The following is a 21,001-nucleotide window of genomic DNA, read 5'->3' as shown; positions in this document are numbered from 1 at the left end:
CTCCCGCAGACCTCCTGCCCAGGGAGAGACTGCCGGGCAGGCCTCCCTGGCGGGTGTTTGTGTTCAGCATTAAAGGTTCTGTCCTGTGTCCTCGTGGCTGTCCTGACTGCCACCCCACCGCTGCCCGGCCTGCTGAGCATGGCTCAGGTGGATGCACACTGCCCAGAGGCCCAGAGCGTCCCCAGGGGTGCCACCCCAGGGTGACCTGGAGGCCTGAGATTGAGGGGAAGGTGAGGGGCAGGCCACAGACCCCCCTCCAGGGCCCCCCACTCATTCTCCACCTGCCCGCCTGGCCCTGGTGAGGTGGAGGCACAGCCCCTTCGTGCCTTCGGGCAGGAACGTGGGCCACTTCCCTGCCGCCCCTAGATGGCTCAGAGGGTTGGGGCAGCCTGTCCCCCACGGCTAGGCCAGTGTGATTTGTGGCTGGGAGAGACCCAGGAGGGGCCTGGCTGCATGTTGGATGCCACAGCCTGGGGCCAGAGGACCTGCCCCAAGCTGGCACCAGGCCTGGGACAGGGCGGCCCGAGGGAGGAGGCAGCGTCTCTGGTCCCTGGGCTTGGGGAGCCCTGGCGGAGAGCACGGGGGCCTCGGACAGGGCCTGGCCCCCTGCTGGATGCCACTGCCCAGGCTTAGAGGGGTGCATGGCCACTCAGGGTATTTACCCCTCACCCCCAGGAAGTGAGCTGTGCTCCCGCTGGTGAGCGTGTGCCAGCAGCCCCCTTCTGGGGCGGCCGCCCCGTGCCTGCATCTCTGTATCAGTTGGCGGCCGCCCCGGGATCTGCATCTCTGTATCAGTTGGCGGCCGCCCCGGGATCTGCATCTCTGTATCAGTTGGCGGCCGCCCCGGGATCTGCATCTCTGTATCAGTTGGCGGCCACCCCGGGATCTGCATCTCTGTATCAGTTGGCGGCCGCCCCGGGATCTGCATCTCTGTATCAGTTGGCGGCCGCCCCGGGATCTACATCACAAACCACCCCGTGTGCTGGGGGCCTCTTGCTCCCCAGCCTGCAGCCTCACGCTTCTGCCAGGAGTCGGGTCAGCTGCACGGCCACTTGTCCTCCACCTGCTCCTTCTGGGCCCAGGTTGAAAGGGCAGCGCTGGCTGAAGGGTAAGAGGGCCACCCGTGTGGGTGCAGCTGGGGCCTCCGCCCACACTCCATCCTCGATGGCCCCTCGGCCCAGCCCCGGCACGGGAGGGATGGACACTCCACCCCGGGAGGCCAAGGTGAGGATCCGGGGGTCGTGCTCTCCACTAGTCCTTGTCTGTGTGATGGCACGTCCCTGTGGCAGCTCCAGAGGTGACAAGAACCACGGCCAGTTCGTGGCAAGGGTCCTGCCCAGCGTCAGCGTGCGGTGGCTGTTCAATCCAGCAGAGCAGGGGTCCTGTCGTCTCGCGCTGATCGCTGGGGCCTGACGTGTGCCAGTTCGGCAGGATGGTGGATTCTGGAGTCAGACCCAGCTGTGAAGAAAGGGCCCCCAGGGGTTTCCGTGGTGGCGCAGCGGTTGAGAATCCGCCTGCCCGTGCGGGGTACACGGGTTCGAGCCCTGGTCCAGGAAGATCCCACATGCCGCGGAGCAACTAAGCCTGTGTGCCACAACTACTGAAGCCCACGTGCCACAACTACTGAAGCCTGCACGCCTAGAGCCTGTGCTCCGCAACGAGAGAAGCCACCGCGATGAGAAGCCTGCGAACCGCAATGAAGAGTAGCCCCCGCTCGCCGCAACTAGAGAAAGCCCGCGCGCAGCAACGAAGACCCAACGCGGCCAAAAAAATTAATTAACTAACTAATTAATTAATTAATTATACAAAAGGGCCCCCAGCCCGTCAGGGAACTGAGTGGACCAGCTGTGGGCCAGCTAGCTTCCCCAGCCTGGCCCCGCGGGCAGATATTGGCAGAGCCCGTATCCTCATCCAGCCACCCCTCGGGTCTCTCGGTGGTGGCCTCGGCCCAGGGCCTTGGAGGAGCCATGTGGATTGGTGCGGCGGGGGCCAAGGATCCTGGGCTAAGTGATGACAAAGGGGAGACTGCAAGAGCCGGGGATGCAACCTGCCCCGCTGCCCGGCTCCTCCTCCTGGCCAGGACGGGCGATCCTCCCCAGGCTCCCTCTTGAAGCCTACAGTCAGCGCCACCACAGCAGGCAAACTTTCGATGATGGGAGGGCGGGGGATAAATCCTCCCTCCTCCACCTGGGCAGATAGGAGACCACCGGGGACACAGCTGTTGGTCCCTCCTGTTCTGAGAGGCCGGCTCAGACCCTCACCTGCTCACTACCTCCCTGTACTTCGGTAAAAAAGGGTACACGCACCTGAGACTGCAAGGTGGGCACCAGCTGGACAGGAGGTGAGCAGGTGTCTCTATTGCGGGGGCTCCCGACAGACCAGTGGGCAGCTGGAGGCCCACCACCTGCCTGGGACTGCCTGCTCTCCGGAGCCTACTCTCCCCAGCCGCTCTCTCTCCTCCACGTGCATACCTGTACCCTGGCCCCACTGACCACGGTACAGCCCACCACCCGGAAGCAGCTGGTCTGACAGCTGCAGGCCACCGTGGAAGGCTCAGGAAGGGCTGGGCACCCCGGGAAGAGGAGTTGCCCCACCAGCGGCTGCCCTGGGCCCGTGTCCTGGGGACCCTCCAGCCCCTGTGACCCCCTGAGGACCTTGTCAGCCTCAGGCTCAGCCTGGTCAGAGTCTCTGTTCCAAGGCAGGAGGAGGGGGCAGTGGTCACTCTGGGCTCCTCGTGCTAAGGGGCAGGCCAACTGGGCGCCCTGAGGTTGAAGGCGCGGGTTGCCGCCCCACTGCCCTGCACCAGCCCCGACTGCGTGAGGGCTGTGGAGCCCAGGCAGGGCCTCCTGGAGCCTTTCTTGCCTTGTCAGGAGCCCACTGCCCTCTTCAGGCCTGTCCACCTCCCGCCCGCTACCCTGTGAACTGCCCTTTGCTCTAGTGAGGCAGGTCGTGCAGCCTCTCAGATGATGGCCCCAAGGACAGGGAGCCGTGGCGGGCAGGCCCTCTAGGTGAGGCCTGAGGTCAGGTGACCCGCAGGTGGCATGGGCCTGGGCCACCACACGAGGGTCCTCAGAATCTGGGCCCCTAGCCCCAGGGGAGGCGAGGCATCCGAGGTGGGGGGTGCACTGGGGAGGCCTGGGGGCCGAGAACGCGGCTCCCACGTGGAGTCCGGAGGAGGTGCTGCCTGGGCACGGCCCGGCCTCTCCTGGGGGCTGGGAGGAGTTGGAAGGGGGCGTGTGTGGCGCTCCAGCGGCCTGAGCCCTTCCCCAGGGAGGCCCTGCCCACCCCGCAGAGTACGCCTCACTGAGCACCGATGAGGCCCTGGGTGGGGAGAGCACTCGCAGCGCTCTGAGCTCAGGAAGAAATCCCCGGAGGGAGGGAGTGGGGCTGAGCAGAGGCCTTCAGCTGCGCCCTGCCCCAGGCCGAGTGGCACCTCTGGCCCCGGCCTGGAGAGCCTAGGCCGGCTGTTCGGGGACGGGAGTCTTGGGGCTTCACCTTGTGAATTCTGTGAGGCAGCTCGGTAGGGGCCGTGGGGACCCTGCAGCGCCGCACTTTGTGATGGAGCGTTTGACCCTTGCAACAGGACTTGCCCAGAGCCCAGGGCGCTGAGCTGGGACTTTGACGCAGCACTGCCCATGGGCGGTCCTGTGGTCCCCAGAGGTGGCGCCACAGGCGCCTGACCACCCCCCAACATCAGGCCAAGCCCCCTCGGCCCTTCCCTTTCTCGCCTGCTGTGGTGGCCCCTCCACATCGGGTGGGCGGGGCTCCTCCAGAGGCTCTCCTCGCTGGCCTGGCCACCTTGGGGCAGTCATGGGGTGCAGGGAGCCAGGGCGGCCTCCAGCTCCCTGAGCCCGGGGCCTTGGTCCCTCAGACTCTGAGAAATGGTCCTGACAACCTGAGGGAACTTGGGGGTCTCTTTCCCCAGAGGAACCTCCAGACTAGAGAGACAGAGAGCGAGACACACACACGCACGCACGCACGCACGCACCCCCGACCTTGAGACCCTGGCCCGCGGGCCTCCTGACGATGGCGCTGAGACAATAAAGATGCCGTTTGATGCTGGACTTGCGGTGATTTCCTGCACAGCAGTGGGAAACAGATAATTTACTTACTATTTTATGGTTTACTTCCTGCTCTCTCATCCCCACGCTGGTAGACTATTTGCCAAAGATGCTGTGCCAGTGTAGTGTTTTTCCTCTACGTGACCTGTAGGAGACTGTGTCTGTGCCCCCCTGGGATGTGGGCTGAGCACTGCCGCACCTCACAAAAATGCCAGGCATGTCCGCCAGGCTCTCGGACACTCCCTCTGGGAACCAGCCACCATGCTGCGAGGAAGCCCAACCAGTCAGCTGCCGTGCGGAGGCGCCAGTCCAGCTACAGCCCCCGTTATCTGCCAGCCGTCAGCTGTCCAGTCGCTCTAGCCTTCAAGTCCTCCCAGCTGTCGGGGTCAGAGAGAAACGTCCACTGCAGAGCCCATGAGCACAGTATTGGCTGCATCACGCTTCCCACACAACAGGGCCACCTCCCTGGTGAAAGGCAGTGGACATTGCCCTCGGGCAGGCAGCCTGGCGCACAGAACGTGCTCAGTAAAGACTCGTGGGGCAGTTTAATGACGAGCCCCACGGGGCTCCCTGTGGAGTTCCATGGGTTCAGGTGCTGATTGTTTGGTGGGTGTGAGAGGCCCCCAGAGGACGTGGTGGTGGTGGATGGAAAGAAAGTGATCCTTTTCTGGGCAACGTGGAATTGGCGTGATCTCTCCCAGCCTCCGCCGTCCAGGGAGCTGAGAAGACAGCCACGGCCAGGGCACACAGCACACCTGTATGCTGTTTCTGTGGCCTTCTACCAGCCATTCCTGGCAGACAGGATGGACCCTGGTCCCTCGCGGCCTCTGCTCCCCAGACTCTGCTGTGAGCACCTCCTTGAACTTGCCCCACCCCAGGCCAGCAAGTGGCAAAGAGGAGTTTGAAGAGAAAGGAGCCAGCCTGGAGCCCACCACCTGAGTCAGGAAGGGGCGGCACCTTCCCTGGGCTGGGAGAGCCTGTCTTGCCCACTGTGCAGGGCGCTGGGTGGTCGGCGAGCCCTCCAAAGCCTGCATACGGGGACTCTCGGCCCCTTTCCCACCTGCCCAGCTGTGACTAACAAGAGAGACGAAAGCTCAGCTGAGACCATGCAGAGTCAGGGAGCAGACTGAGGGCTCCCCAGGCTTGGGGACCGCCAGGAGCTGAGGCCAGGCCTGCTGGCCCAGACCTTCTAGAAAGCCAGTCCGACCCCGAGGCAAAGTCCAGGACCAGGGAGCTTACCGGGTGCCTAAGCCCGTCAGGGACGTGGGTACCCTACTTGGTCCCGGGCTGCCCCGAAGGCCCCCGTGCCTCTCCCCAGTTCTGAATGCAGTCTCTGCAGCAGGCCTTGCACTGGGTCCCCTCCCCCAGTGGAGGGAGTGAATGAACGACCCGTGTGTGTGACTGAGTGAGGGGCTGGCTGGCTCTGGGCTGGGGCAGGGCCCAGCATCCTTGAGCATCACATTTTGGGGCTGGATGTGGCGGGAACTGTCCCTGACTTGGTGTGGCTGAGCAGAGGACTCGAGGAGGTTCAGGGTGGGCTTGGGAGGGGCCTTACTGCATGTCTCAGGACAAGATGAGACGACTGGGCGGGACTGGGGGTGCCACAGAGCCCAGGCACGGCTGTAGGTCAGTGCCCCTCGGCCTGAGGCCAGGAGCTGTGAGGAGGGCCCCCATGTGCACAAGCCTGGCTCCACCCAGCACCCTTCTGAGCTTGGGACCAAACCCGTAGCTGGTCCAGCGGCCTGGCTGGAGCCACAGTGTGAGGGGCAGAGGCCAGGTGTCCAGACCCAGCAGCCCAATGCAGACGCGCTCTCCCCCTCAGACAGGCAGACGTGCCACCAGCTCGCCATCGCCCCTCTGAGCTGTGGCCTCCCTCTGAACGCCGAGGGCTTTAAAGGGAGCCCCAAACCTGGCAACGCATCTGGCCTAGAGCCCAGACCCCCCCCCCCGGGGCCTGTGTTCTGCCACTTGCTGGGCCATCCCTGTGGGACGGGTCCTTGTTCTCCGCATGGCCCTGCCTCACAGCCCAGCCCCACCCAGAGGGATGTGGGGGAAAGGAGGAAGGGGCAAGAGGTGCCCACTGTGCAGATGGGGCCGGGTCACCCCCATGACATCTTAAGAGGTGCGGTTTCACTCCCCATTGTATGACACTTTTCTTACTACAAAATATTATTCATGCCAGGAACAAGGTAAAAACCCTGGGGGATAAACGCCCCCAGCACGTGGCTAGGCTGCCCCTGGTGACGTCTTGCCCACAGTCCCTCCAGACTTTTGCTTCTATGCGCATAGATGGTTGCATTTAAGACTGAGTTTTTAAATTATAAAAGTCACATAATAGTATAGAGAATTGGGGGCCTCTCTGGGTCATGCCCTCCCATCTCAGCTGACCCTGGAGGGCCGTGGCAGGGACCGCCCCCTGCTCTGGGCGCACCCACTGCTCCACAGTTCTTTACCTAGTCACCACGCCCTGGGCAATAGGCGCACCTCCGCTCCCTGAGCCCAGCCCTCCCGGTTTCTCCTCGCACTGGAGGCTCCCCACCTCCGCCGCCCCAATCCCCGCCCCTGCCCAGCTCTGCGCCACAACCCTGCCAAGAGGCCAGACCCGGGCAGGTGGGCAGCTGGAGCCCGGACGCCTAATGCGGTGCTGGCCTGGCGGCCCTCTGGCCCTGAGCGCCCCTCCCACCCCGGGTCCCTCCAACCAACCCCTGAGCCCCAGGCCTCACCCGTCCCGCGGCTCAGGCCCCGGTACTAGGGTCCCTGGCGCCCCGACTTCGCCGGCCTGCGCGCGACTCCCTCCCCACCTGCGCCGCACACCCTTGGAGTCGGGCGTCCCGCGGTGGATCCCGCCGCACGGAGGTGCCAGCAACTTTGTTGACTAAATTCCTGAACCCGCCTGAACCGCGGAGCTAAAAATAACCGGCGCTCCCGCGCAGCGCCCGGCCAGGCCGCGCAGTGTCACCTGTGTCGGGAGACCGGAATGTCCCGGCCTCACCACGCTAGCGGGGCTGGACGCGGGCTCCCGGCCGGCCGGAAAAAAACCTGGGAAGAGGCTGCTGGGTCACGGCCAGCTGGACTGCAGGGGAAGGAGGCACCGAGGAGCACCCCCTGCTCCCCGAGACTCTGGCCGCCCCGTCGCGGACGCGAGGCCTCGGAGGCCTCGGGCCCGGTCCCGCGCCCCCCGCGCGCCCCGCGCCCTCTGCCCGTGCAGTCCCCCGAGGCGGCCACCAGAGGGCCCTGCCCCTCCTCTCCCTGGCGGCGGGTCACCACCCCTTCCCACAGCTGTTCCCCGCAGGAGATTGACAGCTGGGCTCCGGGTTGCCATGGGGATAGGCAAATGAGAGCGACGGGTCTGGGGCTCCGATTGGCCCGGAGGCGCGTACCCCTCCCATAAAGGCGGGCCCAGGCGCCCGGCACTATAAGGGGGAGCGCACAGCTCGGCGCTCGGCGGTGGAGGCGGGGCCGGGCTGTACGCGGGCGGAGCGAGGGGAACCCGAGCAGCCGGAGGCGGTGGCCGCACCGCCACCCGCCGGGCCACCGCCCGGCCGCCGGCTCGGGAACAGGGGGCCGCGGCCGGCCTGCACCCGCCGGGGAGCGACCCAGGGCTGCCCGGCGGCGTCCCCGGTGGCCACCCCCGAGTTGGCTGCATGAAACTTTTCTCCGCGAGCTTCAGCTAGGAGCCCGCGCCTCTCGCCGCCGCCCCCGCAGGGACCCGCCGCCAGTGGGGAGCGAAGGGGGGGGAGAGGCCCGTGGCTCCCCCCCCCGGCCTCCTGTTGGGGCTCAGCCGGTTGAGGCGGCGGGCCCCCCGGGCAATGGCCGCGGAGCTGGCGATGGGCGCTGAGCTGCCCAGCAGCCCGCTGGCCATCGAGTACGTCAATGACTTCGACCTGATGAAGTTCGAGGTGAAGAAGGAGCCACCCGAGGCCGAGCGCTTCTGCCACCGTCTGCCGCCCGGCTCGCTATCCTCGACGCCGCTCAGCACGCCCTGCTCCTCCGTGCCCTCCTCGCCCAGCTTCTGCGCGCCCAGCCCGGGCACCGGCGGCGGCACGGGGGGCGGCGGCGGCGCGGCGCAGACCGGGGCTGCCCCGGGGCCGGCAAGCGGGGGCCCCGGCGCCGTCGGGGGCGCCTCGGGGAAGCCGGCGCTGGAGGATCTGTACTGGATGAGCGGCTACCAGCACCACCTGAACCCCGAGGCGCTCAACCTGACGCCTGAGGACGCGGTGGAGGCGCTCATCGGCAGCGGCCACCACACCGGGCACCACGGTGCGCACCACCACCCAGAGGCCGCCGCGGCCTACGAGGCCTTCCGGGGCCAGGGCTATGCGGGCGGCGGCGGCGGCGCGGACGACATGGGCGCCGGCCACCACCACGGCACGCACCACGCCGCCCACCACCATCACCACCACCACCACCACGGCGGCGCGGGCCATGGCGGCGGCGGCACGGGCCACCACGTGCGCCTGGAGGAGCGCTTCTCCGACGACCAGCTGGTGTCCATGTCCGTGCGCGAGCTAAACAGGCAGCTCCGCGGCTTCAGCAAGGAGGAGGTCATCCGGCTGAAGCAGAAGCGGCGCACGCTCAAGAACCGCGGCTACGCTCAGTCGTGCCGCTTCAAGCGGGTGCAGCAGCGGCACATTCTGGAGAGCGAGAAGTGCCAGCTCCAGAGCCAGGTGGAGCAGCTGAAGCTGGAGGTGGGGCGCCTGGCCAAGGAGCGGGACCTGTACAAGGAGAAATACGAGAAGCTGGCCGGCCGGGGCGGCCCCGGGGGCGCGGGCGGAGCCGGCTTCCCGCGGGAGTCCTCGCCGGGAGTCGGGGCCAAGGGCGCTTCCGACTTCTTCCTGTGAGCCCCGGACCCCGAGCCCGCGCCGCCGCCGAGACGAGGCTCGCGCGGGCGGCCCGGGGCCTCGGCTCGGACCCCGCGGCCCAGGGCGAGGACGCATGGCCGGGCCGAGGCGCCCGCCGCGCGTGGGCCGCCGCGTTAACGCCACCGCCTTCCGGCCGGGCCGGCCCCGCGAGCCCCGCTGCGAGGTCTGCAGGCCCCAGGCTGGAAGCCCTTTCCCGCGGCGCGGCCTCCTCGCTTCCGGCCCGCGCACCTTACCGGGTGGCCGTCCTGACGCTGCCACGACTCCTCTGCTCGGAGCGCGGCGATTCCCGGGAGAGTTGGGCCGGGTCGAAGTCCTTCCTGGCGTCCGCTTGTACATACGTGAGATGCGGTTCTGCGCCCGACCTCACCCGGACCGCCGCGAGGGCCTCCGCCGCCGCCCCGCGCTCCTTCGTTTACTTCCTTTTGGCCTCCCTACCCTGCCCTTTTCTACTCCTTTTTAAAGCGGTCTTATTTTCGAAGTATTTATATTTATTTTGTTCGGTGATTAGAAAAGAAAACCTTAGAGGAAGCTCCCTGCTTCCCGGCCGGGGTTGCCCTCGGACGTCGCGTGTCCCAGCATGTGTCGCTCGCTCGGAGGGGCCTGGCCCCTGCCTGCCCTCCTGCCTGCCTGCCCCCCACCCTGCCACTGGCGTCCCGTAGAGATTGAAGCCGAGGAACATTATCCATGCTGTGTTCAGTCCTGCTGCCCTACTGTGCTCCACGGGGGGAGGGGGGTGGGAGCTGGCCCAGACTCCCGAGCTGCTATTTCTCTATGCACCAGATCGTATTTATGACTCCCGGGAAAATATATCTTATTTTAACCCTCAAGAGAAGTGAAAGAAAAAAAGTAATGCACAGTATTTCTAGCAGAAAAACAATTTTTTTAAAGAGGAGGTTTCGCCTGAATCTCCTGGCATGGGGGCGGGTGGAGAAAGTGTTTTTATTTTAATTTAAAATGTGTTTCGTTTTTTGTGGATTCTTCTTTTAAGAGCTGATCACTTTTTGGAGTAGCCGGAAGAGGGGGTGGGGAGGCCAGTGCTCCGGCCCCTGCAGGCCCCCGGCCCCGGACCGCAGCCCATCCTGCACTCCTTCAGCGCCTGCTTCTGCTGGGCGCAGGAGACTCCAATTCGTTGCAAGTTTCGTTGTGTTGTTGTATTCGTTGGGTTCTTTTTCCTTTTGCTACGAAACTGAAGAAAGAGAAAAACACACACAAAATAAATCGGTTTAGATCCAAAAACCACTGGAGCCTGGCTGTTTTTTCTGTGGCTTTCATTTTTGCCATATTTTTTCCTGAACAGAAAGAAAAGGAGGTCCCTGAACTGGGCCCTGCCTTAGCTCTGGGTGACCGGCCTGGGCCGACAGGGAGAGACTGACCAGAGTTGTTAAAAAAGGCTGCTGTCAGGGCCCGACCCGCAGGCACCTGCCCTGCCGCCCCTGGGCTGCCCCACTGGGAGGAGGGCCGCACAGGGCGGCCCCGGCCCCCACTAAGGTAGGACGCGGCCCGGTGCGTGAGGCCGTCCTTGGGGGTGACCCCACACACAGCGCCGATGCGTCCTGGTGGCAAGCGCTGTCCTCAGCTCTTCTGAGCCTGCGGTCTCCCACCTGAAGGGCCGAGGCCTGGACTGCAAGGGCACCAGGGAGGGCGGCACCTCTGGGAACTTCACGCTAAGAGAGCTGGGGCCACCGTAAGATACTTGACTGTTACCTCTGTTCACAACGGGAGGGGGATGGAGTCCGGTGAAGTCTACGGTTTGCACATTTGGAGAAGAGCTTGCCACGGAACTTGCCAAGGCTCCCTGCTTTTCTGTCTGGGGACAGCAGGGCTCCTCCTCGGGGCTGGGACAGCTGCAGGTCCCGCGAGGATGTCGCCTGAGTTTGTTTTAGTGCCTCTGTCTGCAAGACAGAGAAAAGCCGGGGGCTGCCCCCTCCCTCTTTGCCTTAGAATGAAACTTAGAACTGAGAGGTTGGGTCTCCGTGAGGGTTTGAGCAAAATCCCCAAACCCAGGGGCTGAGTCCTCCAAATCCCAGGGAGGGGAGCAAGCTGCCCTCTCCGCGGGCAGAAACGCTGATGCAGAGAAGTAGAAGTGTGGGCGTGGGGGAGCGAGTTAAGGGGAGCAGTTGGGGAGACTGCAGCGTGGCGAGGGGGAGGGGAGCACGTGGCGGGTCCCAGCCAACCTCAGGACGCCCCGCGGATCAGACTCTTGCCGACGACGACGAGGGGCCCAGAGTCTGGGTGCGTGCGAGGGCCGGTCCTCTGGCTGGTTTTGATGAGGGCACCTTAGTTTCCACTGCTGCCGCCTGAGGGGCCATTGGAGAGCCATCCTCCGGGCAGAGAAAGCGGATGGAGGGCTGAGGGCCGGGCAGCCTGACGGTCGGTCTTCTTTTGCGGGGAGGGGTTGGTGGGCAGGAAGCCGCGCTCATCCCTCTCCCTCCAGCACCCCAGGCCTCTCAGAGCCCAGTACTCGGGGCCTGGACCGGGCAGTGGGGCTGGGGTGGGGCGGGGAGGCTCGGGAAGTACCCCCGCCCCCGCGCCCCAGTTCTTGGGTTCCTCTGCAGGGCGGGCCTGAGCGAGGGGCTGAGCGCTGGGTTTGGTTTCACTTTCCTCTTGTATTTTCTTTTGCTTTTTCCTGCCTGCTTCCCTCTTCCTTTTTCCTTCCTTTCTTCCCCCACCTCTTCTTTCCTCTGGTTTTCCCTCTAGGAGAAGATGGAGAAGACAAATGAACACGGAGGACAGGGAAATTATCGGGGGAGGCAGGAGGAGCGCTTATTTTTGTGTTTAGAGGCAGACCTTTTCCAAAAAGCTTTCAGGGGATCCACGAACTCCTGCAGGAAAGCAGCCAGCCTGTGGAAAGCATCTCTGAGCCCCTGGAGCACCTCTGAGTCCTCCAGGAGTGCAGAGATTAGGCCCTCTACCTGCTCCCTCCTCCTAGCCGGGCGCCGTCGGGCAGGTGCTGGGGGCGGAGCTTCTGCCCACGGGGGAGGTGCTGCTGCAGCCAGGGGCGGGGCGGGGCCCAGGGGTGGGGGCGGGAGAGGGAGGTGCCTGGTGGAGCCACTCCACCTCACTGGGCCTGGGGCCGCGAGAGCAGGGGGACCTCGGGCGTGTGACAGCCAGTGCTCAGGTGTGTCTCTATCTGCCTGTATGAGTGTGATGGGACTTGTGTCCCTGTAGGTGTGGGGAGGGCAGTGGCAGCACCGAGATCCCTGGAGCCACCTGGACGGGTCTGAGAGGGAGCTGGCGGGGCAGCGAGGGCCCCCGCCTGGGGTAGGGGCGACTGCAGTGTCCAGGCTGCAGGACAAGCCTCCACTCAACGCCCAGGTCCCTGGGCTGCTGTGCCCGCCTGGATGTTCAGGGGGCCGTAGTGGTACCCTTGCCTTGGTCACTCCTGGCAGGGCCCATCCCAGAGCCTCGCACCCTGTCAGCTCACACCTCCGTCCTCTGCCCTCCGGGAGGGGGCTCCCCAGAACCAGCATACAGGCAGAATCTGCACCTAGCGGCCTTGGGGCCCCAAGCATCCTGGCCACCCCCTGCCCCTGCCCCTGCCTCTGGGGGGATCCATTCTTCATTCCTTTGTTACTTCATTCAGTTGGAGTCCCAACTCTGTGCCAGGCCCAGTGGGGACCACAGCAGGGACCAAAATGACAGCCCTCACCTGGCATTCCAAGGGAGAGAGACAATCACCCACACACAGCCGCGGCTGAGTGCCTGGAGGAAAGGACGGGGTGGCGGCTCGGGGTAGGGTGGTCTAGGACAATAGAGCAGATTTGGGGCAGCCCGGAAGACAGCATGAGGACGTCGTGTTCCCAGAGGGCCCAGGAGTCGCCCTCCGGAGGCCTGGGGGCTGAGTGAGCGGACTGTGACCCGTGGCCCTGGAGAGGACAGGGCAGCACACACGCACCGGACACGCACACACGCATCACACTCGACATACGCAGGTCCACGTGGAGATGGCAGTGCAGCTGCGGCTCCCACACGCGCACTCAGTGCACTCCACACACTCCCCTGCATGGCTGCCCCGCTGCGGACGGTGGGTGGCCGGACGGAGTCCCTCTCCCCCTCCCTCACCTCTCCCCCGCCCTGGCCCACCACAGCTGTGCTCACTGCCACCCGCTGGGATCCCCAGGGCCACCCCTGCACCGACAGCCCCAGCTCCCAGCCCAGCACGCCACACCCCATCCCGGCCCTGCTCCGCCCCTGCATTACAGGCCCTCACCCCACACACAGAGCACCCAGCTGGGCCTCATTTTCCCCTTGTGCAAGGATCCCTACACCCCAAACACATGTGAACACGGCACAGCTGCTGCCCTCGTCCTCCAGCTGGTTAAGGATTCCGGGGGAAAAACCCTGAGCTGGGATTCGAGGGGACCGAGACGGGCCCTGGGCCCCTTCCCCAGCTGCTGGCCCTAGGGGATGCCCAGGGCTGCTTGGTACTGGGGCCCCCACTTCTGTTCACAGTCGGCAGCGCCCCCTCCCCCGCCTCTCTCCATTTCCACACCAGCCCAGCCCTCTGCAGCCGATGGCTGTCTGCTGGCCCCTCCCCGGCCTCCTATTTATAGCTGCTCCTGGGTGGGGCCGGCCAAGGCCAAGATGTCCTCTTCCCTGGCCTCCCCACTCCCCAGGATGGGCGCACACGCAGACACGCACACGCAGATCGACACGGCCACACGCGTGGGCTGAGACACGTGCAAATGCACAGACCCACACACACACGCACACACAGGGCTGGACGTGCTCGGGAGCACACAGATCCCGGAACCCACGACGGCACACGCGGGACCTGCACAGACACACACAGATAGCGCGTGGGTTTTCTGGCCCAGGCCCAGGCCCTTCACCCCACGTCCTGGCCCTGTGACCTCATGAGCTCTGACACTGGCCACCCCAGGGAAGTGCCCCCCTCAGCTACTGCCCGGCCCCAGCCCCTACGGCTGCCCCACCTGCCCCTTTATCCTCTCCCTCTGGCCAGCCTGGGTCCTCCGTGCCACTAGTGAGGCTCCAGACGCCCTCCAGGATGGAGGCCTCCTCCCGCTGCCTGGACTAAGAGCAGAGGCCTCTTCAGGCTCACCTCGCGTCCCCCGCCGTGTGGTAAAGGCCAGGCCCTGCCCCAGTGGGAACCATCACCAGTTGCACTGGACTGGGGGCTCCACGTCCAGAATTTACTCTCTCAGCGGGTACCAGGTCCAGACCCGGGCTGGGCCTGCGTGATGCCGGGCTGGCCTGGCCTAGAAGGGCGCAGGGAGCTGTGAAGGATTCCGAGCTGCAGGCTGACCTGTGGGGAACTGGTGGGGCCGGGGCTGTGTGACCTGCCCACCAGGCAGGGCTGGGAGCCTGGGGCCCAAGGAAGGGTCAAAGCATCCCGCGGCACCGGCCCGGGGACTCTCTGGCCCCAGAGGCCGAGGGACGTGGGACAGGGTGAGCACCGGGCGTCAGGACAAGTCACCCAGACCCCAGTGGGCCTGGGTCTTCTCACCTCTAGCCGCTCGGGGAAGCAGACAAGTGGCAGGTTTGAGCTGGCCACAGAGATGACAGGCTGCGTTGTCCCCAGCACTTGAGGGGACAGTGGGGGACAGGGAAGGGCCACCAGTCCCGTGGAGGTCCAAAGCTGCCCCCCCGCACAGCCCGTAGCCCTGCCTGCGGCTCTGACCCCACAGGACCAGCTCTGTCACCTCCCTGGGCCCTGCTACACCGTCAGCAGTTCCCGAGGCCACAGAGTCTGGCCACGGGCCAGGGAGGCCCTGCTGGGGTGCAGGGAGGTTGGTCTCACCCCTGCTCTCCCAGATACAAGCCCAGCCCGCCTGGCCACCACGGGGACACCACACCGGATCGAAGGAGGGCCAGCCTGGAGAAAAGTCTGCCTTTCCTCCAGGGGGAGGGGACTCATTCATTCACTCAAAACTATTCATGGAGCACCTACTGTGTGCTAAGGTCTATTCTAGAAGGTGAGGACAGAACTGGGAACCGGACAGACAGCCCACTGCCTGGGGGTCCTATTCTGGCGGGAGGCTGCCCTCCAGCCTGGGGGCCAGACCAGCAGAGGAGGCGGAAGGGCCGTCCTGCGTTTGCTCCTGGTGAGCCGGCGGGGTAGCGCTGGGGCCCGGGAAGTGGGACAGCGGGCCCAGGTCACTGTGGGGGAAGTTTTGCTAAAAGGAGAGCAGATCAACAACGGGCCTGGGAAAAAAGTTAGAGAAGGTGGGCGTGGACCTGGGGGTGAGGGCGCGGGGCTGGGGAAGGCAGAAGGGCGGGAGCTGGAAGGACCGGACCGGCGGGGGCCGCAGTGCAGGGAGCGCTGGGGCTGCGGGGGAGGGCAGGGCAAGGCGGGCAGGGCCGCTGTGGGGCACGCCTCGCTCCCACCACACCCTCGCTGGCGCCGGGCTCCCGGCACACCTGCCCTCGGGCCGTTCACGAGGCTCCCGCCGCCACCGCCGCAGCCTCGCCCGCGGCCCCAGCGCAGCAGCGACGAGTAATTTGCCGTTGGCGGGCTCAGCGCCGGCCTAATTCGCGGTGACACCGCTCAGCTGCTGAGGGCTCGAGTTGTCACAGCCGATTAGCCGCGACCCCGGAGGAAAGAAGGCTGGCAGGCGGGGGCGGAGGAGGGGACGCGGAGGGGCAGGCGCAGGGGAGGGGCAGGCCGAGTGCTCCGGGAGCGCTCTCCCGCCTCCGTCTCCTCCTCCACGCCCTCCTTCAGGGAGCTTCCAGGCTGACCTGGCGTCCTCGCCTAGGGAGGAGAACGGGTCGGGAACATTCTCAGGACTCGGGCGCCAAGCTAGAATCCTGCTAAAATGCAGACGCCCTGAACCTCAGGGCGGCAAGAACCAGCATTTCTAGGGCGCTCGGGGCTGAAGCCACAGGGCAGGGGGTGTGGAGACCAGAAGGTTTTCTTTGGGGGCTGGGTTGGATCGCAGGAGGAAACAGGTTTGGGAGGATGGAGGGGCCTGCAGGGAGACGCCCCCAAGAGTCAGGGGGTGGTGCTGCAAGAAGCAGACTGTGGGTGTGGGACCTCGGCCCAGTGTTGATGGGAGCAGCGTGCGGAAGGCGTGCTCCAGCTGCCTGCAGCAGCAGCCCTCCTCCTATGCCTCTCGGCCCTGGCACTACCCTGAGCCTTGCCACTTCCTCCACACTGGCCTCCCTGACTCTGGAGCGCTTGCTGGCTGACACCCCAGTTAGGTGTCCTGAGGCCAGCTGGGATCGGCCTTGCCGGCCTCAAGGGGAATTGTTCCCCATCGCTGGGCCACTGCCTTCCCAGATAGCCACGCTCTGCCACCCCCCGACTTGCCTCTGCCCCCCATCCCACCGTTCCCTCCCTTCCCGGTCCCCACAGGGGCGGGAGCCTTGGCCTCTTGCCTTGTGGCCTCAGCCATGTCCCTTGCGACTCCACCTCGACACCTGCATCACTTCAGTCGGGGCCCAGCCCCCAGGAGGCTGCCTCCCCACTTCTCTCCCATGGGCCCTCCCCTGACTCTCCTCCCTCCCACGCTGTCCTCAGAGAGGGCCCAGGAATGCCACGGTGGAGTGTCCAGCATGTGCCAGGTTCCAGATCGCCCGATGGCCTCCTGGGAATGGTCCTGGATGAGCGCTGGGCTGAGGGGCTGCCCTCAAGGTCGCTCAGTGGGGCCCAGCTGGACCCCAGAGGCCAGTCGACAAGGATGCAATGGCCAGTCCCTCTGTTAAGGAGAGCTCCGCTGCCCCTTCTCCCGCAGTGTCAGACCCAGGGGACGGGGGCGGGGTCCCCTCGAGGCCCCCTCAAGCTCTCTGCAGGGCACAGGTGCCCCAGCGAGCAGCTGACGACCTGGTCCTAGCAGGAGGCACAGCCCACTACTTCCCTGAGACACAAGGGGTTTTAAACACCACTGGCCATGGTTAGGGTCCACCCAGACCTGACCCCAGCTTCTCCCTCGTGCCTCTGGTCTCTCCTCTTCAACTCCAGGCAGGAGCCGCCTGTGGCTCCCCAGTGCCCTCACCCCCAGCTCCTGAGGGATCTGACTGTAGCCCTGGGGCCTCAGGGCTCTCTGATTCCTGTCCCAGGTGCCTCATCCTTCCTCACCTTTCCCACTAACTCCCACCTGCTCCCAGCATCCCGCTTGCCAGCTCCTGCTGACCCCACACTCATCCACCCCAGATACGGTGGTGAATGGAGCCCCACCCACCCCATGCGGCCACTGGCTCAGCCCCAGGTCCACCCCCACTGCCTGGGGCCGCTACACAGCTGAAACCTCCCTATCCTCGGGGAACCCCATCGTTTGGGGTTTGGGAGGGGGCTGGGGCGTGGCCAGAGGGGCACCGGAGGAAGGTGGCAGGGCTCCCTGGCCTGCAGCCACCACCGGCCCGAGGCTTTCCTCAAGTGCTGCCATGGGGGTGGGAGCCACGCCTTCCCAGGGTGGGAGCCACGCCTTCCCGGGGTGGGAGCCACGCCTTCCCAGGGTGGGGCACGTGACTTTGTGACTGCGGGTGTGAGTGGCAGAAGGTGTCAAAAAGTGGCCCTTCCAGATGTGTGTCAGTGGGTGAGACGCTCTGGCTGGGTCACTGCAGGACACGTACATGGATCAGTACACAGAGCATGTGGAAGCACAGCCTTGGGACCTGTTACTCCAGGGTGGGCAGGTGTGAGCACTGCCGCCACCTCGAGCTGCAGGGGCAGAGCTAGATGGGGGGGCTCTGCTCTATTGGGAAGAGAGCCGGTCAGCAAGTTAAATAAGTAAATGATAGAGTAAGTCAGAGAGCGAGGTGAGGTAGGCACAGGAGACAGCGCCGCTGGGTGGGGTGGAGGAGCAGAAGGGAGGTGGGTGGGGGTGCAGGGGGAGGGGAGGGCGGGGGAACTGCAGGGGGAGGGGAGGGCGGAGGAACTGCAGGGGGAGGGAGGGGGGAACTGCAGGGGGAGGGGTCCCACCGCTTCTCATCCTTAGGGACAGATCTTGGGGGATGGAGCTGGAGGTCACCACCGGGTGCAGGGAGGAGGCTGGCCAGGCCGTTGAGTTCTCTCTCCCTCCCCTGTGCTGTAGTTCAGAGGGGCAAGAGTCCTCAGTCTTCCCAGCGGGAGCCTGGGATTATGATAATAGAAATTGCTCCCCTGGTTTGCTTGGGGATGAAATGGGGCAGGTACAGCCACGGCGGGGGCGGGGATGGTCCCCTCAGCCTCTTGCTCCTCCTGACCGGCCATCATCTCAGCCCTCCGGTTTCTGGGGGTGCTGTACCAGGGCATGCACTTCCCCAGGCTGCCTGGGGTGAGACCTGGACCAACGGCTGCCCCGTTCTAGCGTCAGTCTCCTCTGTGGTTGGGGGTGACACAGATGTCCCCCATGGGTGTAGTGAGGTTAACTTTGGCCTCAGAGCCTCCACCCCCCACAGTGATCAGAGCCCCTCTCTCCATCCCACCAGCCCTCCAAGAGAGCCAAGGTAGGTGGCTGGTCTGGGTGCCCCCGAAGGGCAGCCCCTCGGGCACTTTTGTGGGTGCTTGGAGACAGCCCACCAGCACCATGACACCCCAAGGGCTCAGGAAGCATGGGGTGGTGTGGAGGGCTCTGCCTGGGGTTGGTGAGCCAGAAAAGGCCTCAGTGCCCCTTCTCTAGAGTGGAATAGGGGCTGCCCATGCCTTGGAAGTGGGTCATGGCAGTTTGGGGTGGGCAGAGGCCCGGCCTAAAGGCCGGGTTGGGTTGGAGGGACACCTCCGCAGGCTCCCCTGCCCCAATCACCATCCACACCAAGGCTGGAGCCAGGCCTGACTTTACTCCCAGCTCTGCCCCTCACCAGATGGAAGTGGGGGGAGGGAGTGACTTCTGTGGGCTCAGTCACCTCATTGGTAAACAGGACACTGAGCTCCCCCTGCCCACACAGGGTCCTTGTGAGGGGCAAATGAGAAAAGGCAAGTTTTCTGTCAGTCTGGGAAGGCTTCCTGGAAGAGGAGGCGCTGTATGGAAGGGAGGGCATGGAGCAAGACATTCCTCTCCAGGTGCACTGGGGCAGGGTTTGCAGAAGGGGTTGTCCCCAGTCCATGGACACTTTTGTGGAAGCCACCGCCTGCAGGAGCTTAGCGCCAGGCTCCTGGTCCTGGTGGGAGGTGGGCAGGGAAGGAAGAAGCATAGGAGGGACACGCAGAGGTGCCCAGCCGTCCGCCCCTCAGATTTCCTCCACCTCCAATCTAGGTCTGTCCCTCCACTGCCCTTGTCCAGACCTGTGCACCAGGGGTTATTCTTGGGGGACAGTCCCGTTCCCATCTCTCAGCACTTCCTACTGAGTTTGGGGAGCTGAATTAAGCTGAGTTCAGAAAATCTGGTGCATGGACAGGGCACTTAGGGCCATGTCGAGATTATGATCCAGGAAAGCATGACTTTTAGCCACAGGCCCACAATCCAGGGTCCAGGTCTAGACCCCAAGACTCCTACCACCACCATCCAGACCACTACTGGGGTAGCAGCTGGAACCTGGAGTCAGGACTGGCCACCTGGAGTGAGAAGACACTTGATAAATATGAGTAGGCTGGCTGGCTGGACGGACAGACAGAAAACGGGATGGGTGACTAGGAAGATGGAAGGAGAGATGGGCGGGTGACAAGATGGAAGGATGGTGGCTGGATAGAAGGATCTATGGATGGTTGATGATGGATGGACGAACACAGTGATGAATGGATGGGGGATAGATGGATGGATGGATGGATGGGTGGGCGGATGGGGGATGGATGGATGGATGGGTGGATGGATGAATGGGTGGGTGGGTGGTTGGGTGGATAGGTACATGGATGCATGGGTGGATGGGTGGGTGAATGGGGGATGGATGGATGGATGGATGGATGGGTGGGTGGATGGGGGATGGATGGATGGATGGGTAGATGGATGGCTGGGTGGGTGGGTGGGTGGATGGGGGATGGATGGATGGGTGGATGGATGGCTGGGTGGGTGGGTGGATGGATGGATGGATGGATGGGTGGGCGGATGGGAGATGGATGGATGGATGGGTGGATGGATGAATGGGTGGGTGGGTGGTTGGGTGGATAGGTACATGGATGCATGGGTGGATGGGTGGGTGGATGGGGGATGGATGGATGGATGGGTGGATGGATGGATGGATGGGTGGGCGGATGGGGGATGGATGGATGGATGGGTGGATGGATGGCTGGGTGGGTGGGTGGATGGCTGGATAGGTACATGGATGCTGTAGAAAGCTACAGGGCAACTGCAAACTATCATCCTCCCACCAGAACCTTCTCACATCTCCCCCCTCCTCTCCTCTTTTCAGAGCCCTCCTCAAATCTTGCACTTGCATTTTCGAGAAACCTGTATCATCACTGGGGCCCCCAATGCTCCCCTCTCCTCTCCCACGCTTGCTTCTCTCCGGACTCCTGTCACCTTCTAATATACCTACTGCTCTATTTACTGTGTCTCTCTTGACCACAGAATATCTGCTTCAGGAGGGCGGGGTCTGTGTGACTCCACTGTTGGCTTCCTAGAGCTGACACCAGTGCCTGGCACAGAGGAGGTGCTTAATAAATAGGTGTTGAAAGGAGAAAACAAAGGAAAGAGGGGTGGCGAGATGGACTGATCTTGTAAGGCCCCCCTCCAGCCCCTCGATCCTTCTCCGTACAGAGATCACCTTGCCCACACATGGCTGCGCCCTAAGCTGTTCTCTGGCTCCTGCTTCCCTCCAGGTAGCCTGGGCTGCTCAAGAAGTGCTGAGACCTGGGCTTCCCTGTTGGCGCAGTGGTTGGGAGTCCGCCTGCCGATGCAGGGGACGCGGGTTCGTGCCCCGGTCCCACATGCCGCGGAGCGGCTGGGCCCGTGAGCCATGGCCACTGGGCCTTCGCGTCCGGAGCTTGTGCTCCGCGATGGGGGGGGGGGGGCATGGCGGGGGGCCATGGCAGTGAGAGGCCCGTGTACCGCAAAAAAAAAAAAGTGCTGAGACCCTCCCTCTCGATCCCCGCCCTCTTCTGAGCGTTGAGGGCGCCCTGAGCCACTGTCCGTCTGCAACCCCCGCCCACCGCCATCTCTCCCCAAGACTGAAGTCCGCGCTTCACCTGCTGCTACCAGAGTGAGCCCAGGTGGGGGCCTGGCACACAGGCGAGGGCACAGGGCGGGGTCAGGCCACCCCCCACTG

General features: G+C 64.6%; 2 protein-coding genes across 2 annotated transcripts in view; one reads left to right on the top strand and one right to left on the bottom strand.

Annotated features, from left to right (window-relative positions):
- The window catches only part of ZNF623 (zinc finger protein 623), a 281,848-nt gene that overhangs the window by 166,471 nt on the left and 94,376 nt on the right, over positions 1–21,001 (bottom strand).
- On the top strand, positions 7,871–8,902 carry MAFA (MAF bZIP transcription factor A). Its single transcript, XM_065895332.1, has one exon. The coding sequence runs from the start codon at positions 7,871–7,873 to the stop codon at positions 8,900–8,902; it is 1,032 nt and encodes a 343-aa protein (XP_065751404.1).

The sequence above is a fragment of the Phocoena phocoena genome, chromosome 17 (genome assembly GCF_963924675.1).
Source record: "Phocoena phocoena chromosome 17, mPhoPho1.1, whole genome shotgun sequence".
Classification (NCBI taxonomy): Eukaryota; Metazoa; Chordata; class Mammalia; order Artiodactyla; family Phocoenidae; genus Phocoena; species Phocoena phocoena.
The sequence above is the reverse complement of the archived record's forward strand: the minus strand, read 5'-3'. Positions and strand labels throughout refer to the sequence as shown.

Coding starts and splice junctions, on each gene's coding strand:
- MAFA (XM_065895332.1), top strand. CDS start 7,871: ATGGCCGCGGAGCTGGCGATGGGCGCTGAGCTGCCCAGCAGCCCGCTG.